This window comes from Hippichthys cyanospilos, chromosome 13, assembly GCF_059441005.1.
Source record: "Hippichthys cyanospilos isolate Australia breed blue-spotted pipefish chromosome 13, RoL_Hcya_1.0, whole genome shotgun sequence".
NCBI classification, from domain to species: Eukaryota; Metazoa; Chordata; class Actinopteri; order Syngnathiformes; family Syngnathidae; genus Hippichthys; species Hippichthys cyanospilos.
Genome location: NC_142381.1, coordinates 4,546,778 through 4,560,712, shown reverse-complemented (window position 1 = coordinate 4,560,712; position 13,935 = coordinate 4,546,778). Strand labels below are relative to the sequence as shown.

Below are 13,935 nucleotides of genomic sequence, written 5' to 3'. Positions count from 1 at the left end.
ACATTGAGCGGCACACTGATTACTAGTACATACATGTGCACAATACATGTGCACAACGTGCACACGCCACTAGTGCAAACGCCACTACATTAAGTCTTTGCATGAGATTCCATGAGATTTTTTTTAAGGTTATAGAGGTTGTAAATGTCAGTTGTTAAATAATGGTCAATGGTATAATAGTATGAGAAGTTATATTTTTATAACACACTTGTACATTTGAGTTTCTCTTGAAAATTGAGTTTAAACATCTGTGTGCAATCTAATGTCTCATATATTACAGTATACACAATTCACTAGTGGTTAAGAGAGGGCCTCTGGTGAGTAGGGGGTGGGGGTCTGCTCTCAAAAGAGGTCCCTCGTTCTGATGAGAAATCCTGATGTGAATAACCAGTTGCAGCCAAAATATTCTACACAACTCATGTTTTGACAGACACCACGGTCTAATAATAGCCAGGGTATTGCTTCATTTACCACCAGTAAAATTTCACTTCCAAATTATCTAGCTTTTATTGCATTTATCACCTGTCTGTTTTCTATTCTGCAAGGCGCCTCTTTTTCTATCTGGTGAGTTGAGCAACTGGTTATTTATGAAACGCGACAAATGGTACAGTAAATGTTACCATTGATTTAATCACTAATAAACATGTTGATTTAATCACTAATAAACATGACAAAAATACAAATAAAATGTTTGCATTCACCAATGTGGATCCACATAGTATCTGAAAAAAAAAATCCTTTCTTTCCCCAAGAAAACTTCAATTTGCTCTGTTGAGCAAATATTCTATGTTTAAGGTCCGTCACCAAGTCTTTCTAAACATGCATGGAGGCTAAGCTGAAAGCAGCGTGTGTCAATTCTTATTTCAGGCATCGTTTTTAGACGCTTCAATGTCGAGAATAAGCGTTCAACAGGTGTCCATTCTTGTCTTTGTGAAACAATTCTTGAGAAAGCCAGTTTAGCTACTAACATCAAACCAATCGCATTCCCAACAACACGTATTGGAAAGTCTGTAAGATGTTTTTGTTGATGTTATATTTACAAAGGAATGGTTAAAACTGAAAGGAATTTTAGAAAAAAAACAAGGGTGCATAAGTAGTCGTAGTAACCGATTCCTTAGGCATTACTGACATCTAGTGGCAAGATGGAGGTGTACAAGTAGCGTGTTTTTTTTAATAACGGTTATTATACCAGTGGCAAGACGGAGGTGTACAAGTAGCGTGTTTTTTTTTTTTTTTTTTTTTTTTTTAATAACGGTTACTATACCAGAATAGAGATTCAGTCTTGAAAACTTAACAAAAGTTGTTCAATGTAAACATGAATGTTGTAACCTTTATTCAGATAACATCTACGTTTCAGGCTGCCATGGTGTACACACACAAATTTCTATTAGTACAAAAAATAAGTTATGAACTATAACAAGCTAGGACAAACATTTTACATCCAATAAAAATGGCGGATTTACGCAGCAGGCGAACTCAACGTAGAGGGGCATCTATGTAATACACATCTATAGTCGCAAGAGCAAATCACGTGTTTTGTTTCCCACAAATACCGTTTTTTTTCGTTTACAATGACGTTGCGACCCGCTAGCCGACGGATTTCTATATGAATGAACTAACTGTAGTTTAGGAGAAAAGTGAAGCCAGCGGTGGCCATCTTATGTTGTCTTACAAGCCAACGAATGGATTAAGTTCTCTGCGTTTTTACGTTGCTGCTGCTTGGCGTAAATGCTACAGTATGGCGTGGCGATGTTGTGAAAGGGTGTCATATTTATATATTAGTTTTTCATAAAAATGAATTTTCGATTTTTTAATGTAGGGCTGAGACTGTGCGCTCCTTATTATCGTCCCCATAATGTCGGAACCATTAATGAGCAAAAGCCCATGAGTCAAAATATGTTGCGGAATATGAAACTGACCTGTAGTCACGATTTGCAGTATATCGATTATTAGTTAAGTGGGAACTCGCATAACCCATACAAAAGATATAAAGTAAAAACGTTTAAAAATGGCAACGCAAGATGGCTGCCCTCTGGCCTCAACCACAATGGTACAGTCAGGAGTCCATTCTTATAGTAAACGGTGCGCAAGACGCACTCGACGCCGGGGCTGAAACGCTTGTTCACTGCGGTGGAAAAAAACAAACGTATAAGGACGGGGTTTTGTGAACAGAAACAAATCCAAGAGGTAAGGCTTGTTAAACGCTCACGATTTTTAGTGTGACGTGTTGGTTAGTTGTTTAATCACGAAGTTTAATGTTTACAGATATGTTTGGGTTTGGCCTACAGGTGCACTAAAATTATGACCTCAACGTTTTCATAATGTCTTATAGGGGGAGTTACTACTAAAGTCTTAACAGCTAAACACAACGAAATCGCTCGTTTCTTTAAAAACAAATGAATATTTAAATCATTCAGGTATTGCAGAGTTTAAACGTGGAACCGTAATGACTTCTGTTTTTATGGCATCAAACCTGTTTGTTGTTGTACAAATGCTCCGAGGCATTTCGTTCTATTACATTTGTTTCCGTATTTAATGTGAAACGGCGTGGTTTCATTTACATCCATTCCTGCGATCAGCTTGCGATCAGCTGAGTACAGAAAGGACCCCGAGGCTGCCAAACTTAAGGCCATGGTAGTTTTCGCATTTATAGATGCCGGTGTTACATCTTGATGCTTGACCAATAGACTCGCAAAACATGAAATGTAGGTTTTGCCTTTACATTACATAATAATTATCATAATGTGTAAACGCTGGTATCACACAAGTTTTGTGGCATTCCAAGAGGAAACACAAACGTAAAAATGAGCCTGGAATGTCAACTGTCTAATATTTAACCTTTTACATTGTCAAGAATTTCATGGACTCAACACAATTCCTTGTTATCCGTTTGAAGAAGTTTCCGCCATTTAGAGCTGAATACGGTAACTATTGTCATGGATGTACTTTTTATTGCCTTCAGGTGAAACAAGGCAAATCATTAAGAACGTTGGTTTCCTGCTCCCAGAGCACCGTTACCACAGTTACAAGGCTTTGCCATCTGTCAGCAGTAATGAGAACATTTTTAGGTAAAAGGTCAACTCTGGTTGACTAAAGAACAAATTGAGGAACTACGATCAGGACTTATCTTTTTTTTAATTGCGATGGAAATGCTGCGCTCAACTGGATTGCCGTCACAATATTCCACAATACTTTGACCCTAATCATCTGGTTTGCTCCTCCGTTACAGATAAACATCAGAGATAAAGAGACTGATCCATTTGCATGTGAAGCGTTGGCAAATACTGAAGCTATTTTTTCTGTATAGAAAGTGAATGTGGCTACTGAGGCTGACCTGAATGCAGTCTTTGGTGAAGGTTGTTTATAGTGTACATACAGTGAGTGACAGAAGAGTCTTTCATTTTCCGTTGCTGTGGTTGTTCTGCATGAGCAAATCCAGCCAAGAAGGCTTGAACAAGAGTTGTGTGTCATTAGCCGTTTGATGGGTTGGTAGGTAAATACTTTACGATCCCATTGGAAATTCTGGAAATACAGCTTCCTATTACAAGGCCAGAGCGGAGCAAATAACCTTAGGACATTGCTTGGAATGCGTGAAAGCGGTTATGCACGTCTAACTTGACACACATCACGTCAGGTGTCTTTGCACAGACTCGGACTGTGTGTGACCATGCAAAAAAGCAAACCAGTCCGAATCTGTTTTGCATTTCTCTCTATCCCATGGTGAATGTCATTAGCTTCTCACAGTACCCTGTGACACAAGCCCCTCCATTTGTCAAGTCAGTGTGAGCAACAAGATGGTGGTGCATTGGCTTGATAATTGTATCGCAAGACATTCCCGCACTGCAAAATCAGTTTTTTTTTTTTTAAATGTGCATAGCATGCTGCTCATTTTTTTTAATGAGACGTTAGCTTGTTTGACACAGGATTAGAGATCCATGAAAACCACTAATGCTCTGCCGTGAGATAAAGTTGCGTCACTTTATTGGTGTTTAGAAAAGAGCCCCGAGGAATTCATTACCCAGTGTGGCTCTAGGGGGCAAATTTACTGCACACAAACACGTGAATGCACGGGTGTTAATCCAATGAGATCTGGTGCAGCACTTGTTAACAAAGTTGATTATGCATGTAATTTAGAGCAGGGGTTCTCAAACTTTTTGGAGTCAGGGACCTCTTTTCCAAAGCCAGGACCCCAGGACCCCTTTTGAAGGACCCCAATTGCAAATCTTAATAAAAATAATTTAAGCCAAACATAAGTGCCCTTTTTATATTGTTAAAACTAAAGAAAAGAAAATACACCAAACTTCCCTCTTACTAAATGCACACAAATTGCACAGATTAAATCAATCATAACTGAATTGCAAATTATATCCCTTTTTTTATACAAAGGCTAATTAAATGCAAACAAGTATGACTATCATGCAAAACAGTCGCCTGTGCTAACATTTACCAAAAGGAAATACCTAGCGTAAAAGAAGATGCTAACGAGCTAAACACACACAAGAAAATACTATTTAACATGCTGAAGATAAAAACTGACATTAGCTAGCATGTTATCTAGATGAACAAATTGGACCAACAAATGAACAATTTTGGGCATATTAGCAAAAATGACAATTTTCCAACAAAGAAAACACACTTCAGACACTAGTCAAAGAGAAGGAACAATGCGTACGTACCAACAGCAACTGCTCACCATCGTCCTTGCCCACCACAAAATCCACTATCACCAAAAAACAAAACTAAGCCAAACAAGGCCCGCATAACTGTTAAGATAAACTAAATCAGTTCCAAAACACCCAAATTATTTCACGGATCCCCTGCATCCCCTGATTTAGACAATTAAATTAGGGAGAGACAAGCTTTGGTCATGCAAACATGTGCAAAACATTGCCCTCTGGTGGTAAGATGACAAAGTACTTGATTTGACTTCAAATAAAGTGCTATGACTTTTTAAATGTTAAAATCGCAGAGGATCAACTTAATTCATCATGGCAGCCAATATCGTGATCGCCATTAAAAATCGATTAATTGTGCAGCCCTAGTTGTAATCGTACAAAAATAAATCCTCTGCAAAATGTTCGAACAAAAATAATGTTTAGGAATCGGATGATGTACGAATGCCGCGAGACGAGATTGAGTCCACTAAAACAAGACGAGACAAGAATTTTCCAAAATGTCATATAAAGTAATGCGAAACATACTTTTCTTTCACGAGGTTGTATATGACCCAGGAGCGCTTGAGGCAGGTAGGAGTTGATTCCGGTTATTTATTTATTTTTTTTAATAAAACAAGGCAGGATCGGAGCGCAAACATACACAAGCGCAGGAGACAAGACAGGCTTTGGGTCCAGCAGGCGCAACACAAGATTGAATTCCATGAGAGTATGCGACGATCTGACAAGAGATTTCACAGAAAGAACCGAGCTTTATACTGCAAGTAGTATAAGGGCTTTAAAAACATGTAAAGGCTTAAATGCAGGCCTTGTGACAGGCAAGTTGTGACATACAGACCTTATGACATCAACTCTTTGTGACATTTTCTCGTTTTTTTCTCAGCAGACTTGCAACAAAATTAACAATCTAGTGTGTAACTGTAAATAAAAGGAGAGACAAGCTCAGTTTTCAGCTGCAGCTGAGACCTTTCCAAATGCTGAATAGTTGCAGACATCTAGTGTTCGCTGCATTGTATGGCGTAATATTTTTGTTGTTTATAAATCGCCTTTGTCTTTTCTGCCGATAAGTTACCACCTTTTTCTTCAACTGAAAAAGCAAAATATAGACTTGTAAAAGTCATCAGCGTATCCCGTATTTCTCCTGTAGGGCTTATATTTCGGAGTCTTTTAGTATTAAATAAATAAATAACTTATTTGGTGGCTCGGTGGGGCAGTGAACAGCACATCGGACTCACAGTTCAGGGACCTGAATTCAAATCCAGCTGGTCCCGGCCTTCCTGTCTGGAGTTTGCATGTTCTCCCCAAGCCCACGCGGTTCTTCTCTGTGCACTCCGGCTGCCTCCCGCACTCCAAAAACATGAATGGCAGGTGTGTTTTGTCCTTAGGTGTGATTGGGTCTATTTACTGAATTTATTCGAACATAAATTTTAGACAACTCTCCCTTTACATTTTGGTCGAGACAAGAACCACAGATCACACATTTCAGTCAGCCTGATTGTTAAAAAGTGATCAGTATGAACGGAAACCCTCTGGCTGGCAGCATCAAAGCACGCAAGTCATTTACATCGATTAAATTGCCTTTGGCTCTTGCCAGCCATTATAGAGCAGTCGAGCTCTACTAGCTAGCACCTCATTTATGCTAGTAAAATAAATGTCATTGTAATAAAGTCGTTTTTTTTTTTTAGCATCCTGAATCATGAATACATGAGATCTCAGAACAGCGTTGTGTTTGTATCGAGAGTTGCAACTCATGACTCCCTCCGGGAGCAACAGTTCGTGAGGCGTAAAGCTTCAGCCGTTGTCGTGACACGCTTCCTCGTACAACTTCAAAATAAAAGCCATACATTAGTTTGATATGGTAATGTGTGTTCTGAGGTCTCGTCATGTCTAGCAGCGTGTTTTCTGTCAGAGTTGTAACAAGCAGCGCGGGAAATTAAAAAGAAGTACATTCTCTCGTTTACTACTCCATTGGCAAAAAAAAACACAAGCTAGCTTGTGTTGTGCATAACAGACATTAATGGAATTAATTTCATTCATTATTCAGCCCTTATATTTGCACACTCAAACTGAAGTGCTTTTTCCTCCACTGTGTGGGACACAAGAATGTCGCTAATGTGAGGAGCACTACTGACATTGTTGCTTGTGTGACTTTTAGATAAATTGATTGCTAAAGGGGGTCGGAGCTGCCGCTAAATGTACTGGAGCAACAAAGTTGCTGAGTTGGCAATATTGAATATGCCGCTCTTGCATGCCCACACAGCAGTTTGTACGCTTTATTTTGCCTATTCAGGACTTTACAAGGGCTTGTCAAAAAGACTGTAGATGACCAGGTATTGCATGCGGACCATTAATTGTCCTGGTTTGATATAGTGTATTTTATTTTATTTTTTTGCAGGTTGACTGCTGAGAGATGAATCCAGACCAGCCCCCTCCATACCCGGGCCCGTCGGCTCCAGTCTACCCCGCCCAAGGCCAACCTCCTCATGGCTACCCACCTCAGGGTTACCCTCAACAGGGATACCCTGTAAACATGCAGCAGCCAAATCCAAATTACCCAAACTACCCCGCTGGCCCCATGGGAGCCGGAGGCCCATATCCAGGGCCAGGTCAGCCACCTTATCAAGGATATGCTGGACAGCCACAGTACGGCTGGCAGGGCGGGCCCCCGCCCGGCCCCATGTATGGCGAAGCTCCGAAAAACACAGGTGAGCGATTGTGCTCTGACCCCGCTGCACTTGATTGCCGTAACGTTGAAGACGAAGCATACCCAAGTGGTCCAAGGTCCAACTTTCTTCAGATATCACATGTTATGGCAAGATTTTGCCATGTGACTGATCAGCACTGTTACATAAGTCATGGCTCAATGCGTTTGGGATGCTCCTCGTTAATGAACCGTAAAGCACTTGAACAAATGGCTCATATTCAAGGTCAATTTTTATACATTCAGTTGTCATAAACTTAATTCACTGCTTGCCAACAGTTGCTTGACTGTTTCCCTCCCTTCACATAAATGATTAATCTCTAAGACAAAGATGGAGATAGGTTGTTGTCTCACTTGTTTTTCTTTCACATAGTTGCAACACAGCAGTAATCCAACCCCAGCCTTGCCTTGTAAAATTTGCAAAGGATCTGAAGGATCCGGTTGGTGATAGGTCAGAGCAGTGCCAGTCTTACTTACATGTATTGAGACCCATTTTGAAAAATCCCATTGGCAAAAAATTGGAATACATTCGGTTTAAAAAGACCAAAAATGACATTTTGACTGCCATTTGATTCAAATTTGCTTCAAAGTAAATAATGTGCTTGTTTTTGAGTAGGCTTCATTTTTTTGGTCACATTCAGCAAGTAAGTTAGCTGTGTTGCCCTGTGTGTTTTTGCCGTAACAATTTTTTTTTAATTTTAGTTTTTTATTAGTATCAAGCCTTGAAGCCTTGTTTATATACTGCTTGATTCAAAAAAGGACAATAAATAGACGTTTGACCAAACATGATGAATAATCATGATTTTAATATCGACCACGACTTTAAAACAAATTAATATTCAGTTGTGTCTAAAAAATAAAGCATCGAAACTTCAAATCGTTTTATTTTTGCGACATTAGTATTAGCATTGCCCACCCCTCTGATTAGCATAGCCAGGAGGAAATCAGAGCAGATCATAGCCACATTAACGCACCGCTGGAGGCTTGATGCTTGATTAATTTCTGTCAATTCTTTTTGATGAGACCAACCTTTCGTAGAGGTAATTGGAATAATAAGCTCTCCCTCTTTTCACACAGTATACATGGTGGAGGACAGAAGAAGAGACAACTCTTCGGATACGTGCCTGACAGCCTGCTGGACCGCCCTATGTTGCTGCTGTCTGTGGGACATGCTGACCTAATATTTCGGAGCACTTTCACTCCGCTGCCAGGCCTCCCTAATTTCGTGCCTCGATACACTAGCATCCCTTCTCCCCGGTTGGCCTTAAATCTTCGTTTCTTTCAACCCCGTGCCTATACACCCACCCTTTGTTTCCCGCTTTTTGTCAGTTGTGAAGTCCTCAGCACTGAGCGAGCGAGCGTCATCGGGGGCGGCTTTGTAGCAGCTTGTCCATGAGCCTCAATATCTACCCCGAGATGCATTTACAGAATTAGAAAGAAAAAAAAAATTGGCTTTTGACCATTTTGCATGAAGACGATTACGTGTCAGATCAATTCGCGTAACACAGACGTGCAGTCGTGGAAACAATGTCAGCTGCATGCTAGGCTATTTAGTTGGCCACGTGACTTTGTATAGAACACCTGAAAGCGGCAGCAGCAGCTTGGCCCTAAGGTCGTAATCAAAATCTTCTCATTCATACATGTAAATCTTTGCGTTATAAGCACACACTACTACAACAGTCCTGTGTAATGACACTGAATGCATATTGACAAGAATCCACAGGATTCCTTCAGGATTTATACCGAATCAAGTATCGGTGTAGTGTCAATTGCACCTCCTTTTACAATAGTATGAAAAAGGCACAAAGGAACTATAACACAACATACATTGCGCTCAGGCTTTTGGTGTGAAAGTCTCAAGCACTTTAGAAACATTACCTTTGGGTGTACGTTCCCCCTTCCATCTGCTCTTCCGTCAGCTGCCTTTTTTGTTTTCTTAGCCATGTTCCTTCATCCTGATCTTCTGTTGACCCACAAACATGGTAAGCCGGTCTGCCAGTGAGCTGAAGGACGTTGTCTAAGGAGCTGAATATTGGAATGTTTTTCCTCCCACTTGCAAAATGTCTTCAAGTAAAATCATGTGATATACACAATACAGTTTGAGGATGACACTGATTTTCATTTCATAACTTTCACCAGATGAAATAATCCCAATGTTTTTACCAATGTGATCCGTCAGTTTTTTTTTTTTAATATGATTGTGATTTAAGTAAAAATGAGGAACTATGCCGCGTTTAATAAAACAATGACCCATTTGCCTTTTTGCTTTAAATGAAAATCTAATTAAAATAAGTTATTCCCATCAAGTGAAATACTTTGTTCTTATTTGGGCGTGAGTGAGTATTGAATTGACTGTTTACTGTTTATGACAAAAAAAGATGAAAGTGAACTAGACATTGTTGGTTTGAAATAAACAATCATGTTTTATTCATAAATTCCCAGAAGAGTCTCGTTTTAGTGAACGTACGTGTTTTCCTTTGATAATACTGGTTTGGTACAATTTGACATCCATCACGAGTCTCTTCACAGTGAGGAGGATCCTTTTCTGCTACTGCTTTTGGGATCTAGGTCAGAAATCTGTGTTTCCAAAAAGAAAGGAAAAAAAAAAACACATCAAAACTGCAGACTGCTGTAGATATGCAATATTAGAGTGCCACAAAACTCTAGAGTATTAATACCAGCCAAAGATGTTGCACATTACAAGCCACTTCTTAGAAATATAAAACTCGGTATTCTGAACAATATTCTACTGTGCTGCATAAAGGTAGATCTATACACTGTACATCGAAATATAGCTTGAAAAATCATTTTCACAGTTTTAAAGACTTTTATTTAGAGTATAAACCATTTTTAGACACTTTATTACATAAATTATTTTTTTTAGAGGGTGACTATTATTTGCCCTGGTAGCAATCTAAAATACAAAAAAACAAACAAACCCAAATGAACATTTAATACATATCTTACAAAAGAAAATGAACTTACATTAAGAATCGTCTTTTAATTCAACTGACTGACTCATTCATGATTGTCATATAGTACTAAGAATAAATAAATAAAACATGAGTAAATCCAAAATAAATATGAACTTAGCATGTTTTGGGGACTGCGAGCGGTGGGTTCTGTACAGAAGTGCCTTGGTGAACGTCTCACAATCCTACTGCGACTGAAACGTACAAAACTACAGCGTCTACAGCATCAACACGCAACATCCTGAAATCGAGTGTAATTGGACACGTATGTAGTGACACGTTTCTTCTCCCGGTTTGAAATAAACAAGGCCGTGTGTTGCCACCGTCCACAAATACAGCCTTCTTTTTTCCTTTCGTTTTTACGACCGGGCCGGCTCGCGGAGGCCTTCGGCTGTTTGCGTGTCGCTTGCTTGGAGTGTTTAGTCGATGATGGGCAATGGGAGGCCTGAGACAAGGTGACGGCGACTCATAGTGCTGGACGAACGTGAACATTGCCTTGTCTGTCTTTAGTGTCCTCCTTTGATGTGCTGTTGTCGCGGCAACACACTGGGGCGCTCTTCGCCCTTGTCCTTTCGCTTTCAGCGTCCGCGAAGCTCCGTCGAATGCTCACGGGCGCTGTCGTCGTGACCCAAAAAATATGGGCGAAAATATCAATGATCTTTTTTAAAAAGGGGAATCTTATTTATTTAGTAGTGCCGTTTTTTTTTTTTTTGTTCTTAAACGTTACTTGATTTTTTTTTTCTTTTTTTGCCTATGGCAGTAAAATTAATAATGTTCTGTCACTCTTTTCAAAAGTCCCTGCAGCTTTCCATGACCCCGTTTATTGACGAAATCTCCGGAGGAAAAGGGTTGAGGAGGCTGGAAAGGGGGAAAAAAAAAAGGATTCGGAGGGGTGGGGCGGAGGCGTGGTGGGCCGTTACCTCCTGCCCATCTCGTTCTGTCTGAGGAACTGGATATTGTTGCTGCTGTCAGCCATTTCTGGATACTGCTCCACAGGTAGTACATAGTAGCCGTCGTAGCCTTGCACCCTTCCCGTGGTTAGGAGCTGTTGTCGCTCTCCCTCAGTCCAGAGGCGACTGCCTCCTTTTCCGTCTCTGGCCCTCTGCTGCTCCTTGGACCAGGCGCCCGCCAAGGCCCTCTGGCGAGCCAACTCCAACAGTCTTACCTTCTCCTCATCCGCCACGTCGGCGGAGAGCCCGTAGCGGATGCTCAGAACAAAGGACGGCACGGCAAACTCCACCGTCACCCCTCTCCTGGAGCGCCCGCTCACCGTCACGTTGATGCCGCTCTCCAGCGACTTGCGGCCGTTGGTAAGCCCCAAGGCCAAGAGGTCGCTGTCGGCCGAGCCGATTTTCACAAAGTAGTGGCAGTCCTTCCCGTCCTGCGTGTAGTGGGTGCCTTCCAGGTACTGGGCGCCGTTCAGCACCAGGGCCACTTTGCGGCTGTCGTCGCCGGCCAAAGACGACACGCCGGCCACCACTCGGCCCTCTTTGAGGGCCAGCATGGCCCCGCGTCCTACGATGGGCGCGCTGGTGCCGAACCAGTGGCCGGGCTTGTCCTTTCGCCTGCGCCGCTCCTTGTTTAGAAGACGACCCTCCAGCGCCATGAAGGCCTGGTTGTGACGCTCGGCCGCCTGCTGCACGCCAGTGATGAGCTGCGAAAAGACATTGCGGGATAAACTGATGGAAATCTCAAGGGTCGCCGCGGCTCGGCGTTCTCATTCAGTACCTGTCCGTTCTCACAGTGTTGGGTTGCACGCAGCTCGTACGGCGGCTCCACAAAGTAGAGCGAGTGCCGAGGGAATCCCGGGATTATGTTACTAAGCTGGAAGCCGAACATCACCAGCCAGCTCTTCACATCTACGGCAAAAGATCGAAGAAAAATGACATTTCTGAACGGCATATAATGAATGCATCAGTACAACCTCGAACCATATTCCGTATAAAGTATACACGTTTATATCATTTCTCACCTGTGACATAATTTTTGACGTCTAACATATCACTGAGGGGATTGTTGTTCTTGAACATGTACAAATTAAACGGAGCGGGATCTTTTCCGATCTTTGGCCAGATGCTGTAGTCAGGCGAAGTCCAGCGCCCGGCCAAGACATCGTAGTCACGCTGGGTGAAGTGGACCAGCTTGGTCAGGGCATCATACAGACCGCCGTGAAAGCCGACCACCAGCTGGAACTCCGGGTTGGAGTCCAGGTAAACCTCACCATATGCTGTGTATTGCACCTAAATGAGTAGAGAAGTGGAGCGTTTGGCTTCAGGAAACTCCAGGTGCAAAAAAAAAAATGTATTTGCATCACCTGTTTGATCATCTGTCCATTGCTGCTAAAAACAGCCAATGGAGTGCCCGTGTTGTCGGATGCTATGTAGTATTCTTCTCCGCTGCTTACCTCCATAGCAAAAACATGGCCCTGAAAACAAAACATTTTAAGAACAACTGCCCCAAAGAATGATGGGTCACATATGAAAAACTCATAAACCCCCACCCCATCCCCCAAAGTTTTTCCGTATAAATATACACACCAAAAAAAATGTTTGGTGGGCTATTCATTTTACTCATTTTTTGGGGTTTAAAAAAAAATCATCCAAAATGATGGGGAATCCCTTGGTTTTTTTTCAGCTAATTTGGGTTATTTTTGATCCAACTATTTTAGAGTAGTAGCAAGTTTATTTATAAAGAACATTTCATACCCAAGGCTTATTGTGCTTCCAAAAGCAAAAAGAACTTAACAGTTAAGATATGTCATGCCGCACAAACGCTGAAGCACTTAAAATGTGCTCATTTTGTTGCCTTGATTTTTTTTTTTTTAGAATCAAACTTTGACTGGACCAAGTGCAGCAAACCCAGGGCATAATATTGGCACCATAAACCTCAATGGTCGACACTCGTCATAAAGACGGCGTCACTTCATCCGCCTCTGCTATCTCGGATGCGGTCATCGCTTGGGACACGCCCAACGTTTTACCATTCCGCCATAAAAAGTGCGGATGGCTTTTAAAACAAATAGGATTTCGTCCCATTTCTCGTTGCTATATTGCGCACGTGAGCATGCTAATCAGCTCGATTTCACGCAGAGCGCACCCCTACCTGAAGGTCATAGTAGAGCGAGGAGATTTCCGAGCTGGAGTGGTTAAAAATGTGCGTCACCCTAGTTGGGTGGTTGAGGTTGGCGTAAAAAAATTGAAGGTGTTGCCCAAGGCTGTTCCTCGTGGAGACCCTGCGGCCCAAGCCGTCGTAGTGATAAACAACGCTCCAGCCGCCGGGGCCCCGATTGTAGGCCCTCAGCAGCTGACCCTTGGAGTTGTAATCGAACATGTCGGAACCGCGCTGGCTGAGGTAACCGTCCTCGTCCAAGCGATACTGGACATCTCCCAGCCGCGTGATGCGATCGCGGAGGTCGTAGCGCAGCGGCATGATGCGAGCGCTGTTCCCGGGGTTTAGCAGGTGAAGGTTGCCATTTAGGTCGTAGCTGTAACGCCACGTTGACCAGTCGTTCACCTGAAGACATGGAGAAGACGCAACAAAAAGGCCGGAGTCTAACGTCAGTGTCGCAGGACATCGGCAGTCGGGCGTC

At 42.1% G+C, this 13,935-nt stretch overlaps 2 protein-coding genes across 5 annotated transcripts in view; one reads left to right on the top strand and one right to left on the bottom strand.

The window, feature by feature from the left end:
• The first annotated feature begins 2,086 nt into the window (after positions 1-2,086).
• Positions 2,087-9,686, top strand: LOC148413532 (cysteine-rich transmembrane module-containing protein 1-like). Of its 2 annotated transcripts, none has more exons than XM_088430700.1 (3): positions 2,087-2,187; positions 7,069-7,378; positions 8,452-9,686. In XM_088430700.1, the coding sequence occupies exons 2-3, from the start codon at positions 7,084-7,086 to the stop codon at positions 8,553-8,555; spliced, it is 399 nt and encodes a 132-aa protein (XP_088286826.1). In that variant the 5' UTR covers positions 2,087-2,187; positions 7,069-7,083; the 3' UTR covers positions 8,556-9,686. The 2 variants fall into 2 exon arrangements, with proteins under 2 accessions (XP_088286826.1, XP_088286827.1); XM_088430701.1 differs by lacking the exon at positions 2,087-2,187 and adding an exon at positions 5,595-6,041.
• An 84-nt stretch (positions 9,687-9,770) lies between these two features.
• tenm2a (teneurin transmembrane protein 2a) overlaps positions 9,771-13,935 on the bottom strand; it is a 179,858-nt gene continuing 175,693 nt past the window's right edge. For all 3 annotated transcript variants that reach the window (XM_088430698.1, XM_088430697.1, XM_088430699.1), the window contains 5 exons: positions 13,449-13,859; positions 12,661-12,771; positions 12,319-12,586; positions 12,075-12,205; positions 9,771-12,000 (listed from right to left, as the gene is read on the bottom strand). In XM_088430698.1, the coding sequence (XP_088286824.1) occupies positions 11,263-12,000; positions 12,075-12,205; positions 12,319-12,586; positions 12,661-12,771; positions 13,449-13,859 (1,659 nt within the window). In that variant the 3' untranslated portion in view covers positions 9,771-11,262. The remainder of the gene's footprint in view (positions 12,001-12,074; positions 12,206-12,318; positions 12,587-12,660; positions 12,772-13,448; positions 13,860-13,935) is intronic.

What these genes read in the sequence shown, in the direction of transcription:
- LOC148413532 (XM_088430700.1), top strand. Translation starts at nt 7,084, where the DNA reads ATGAATCCAGACCAGCCCCCTCCATACCCGGGCCCGTCGGCTCCAGTC. An exon ending in CGAAGCTCCGAAAAACACAG is followed by an intron (nt 7,379 to 8,451) that starts GTGAGCGATTGT and finishes CTTTTCACACAG; the next exon opens with TATACATGGTGGAGGACAGA.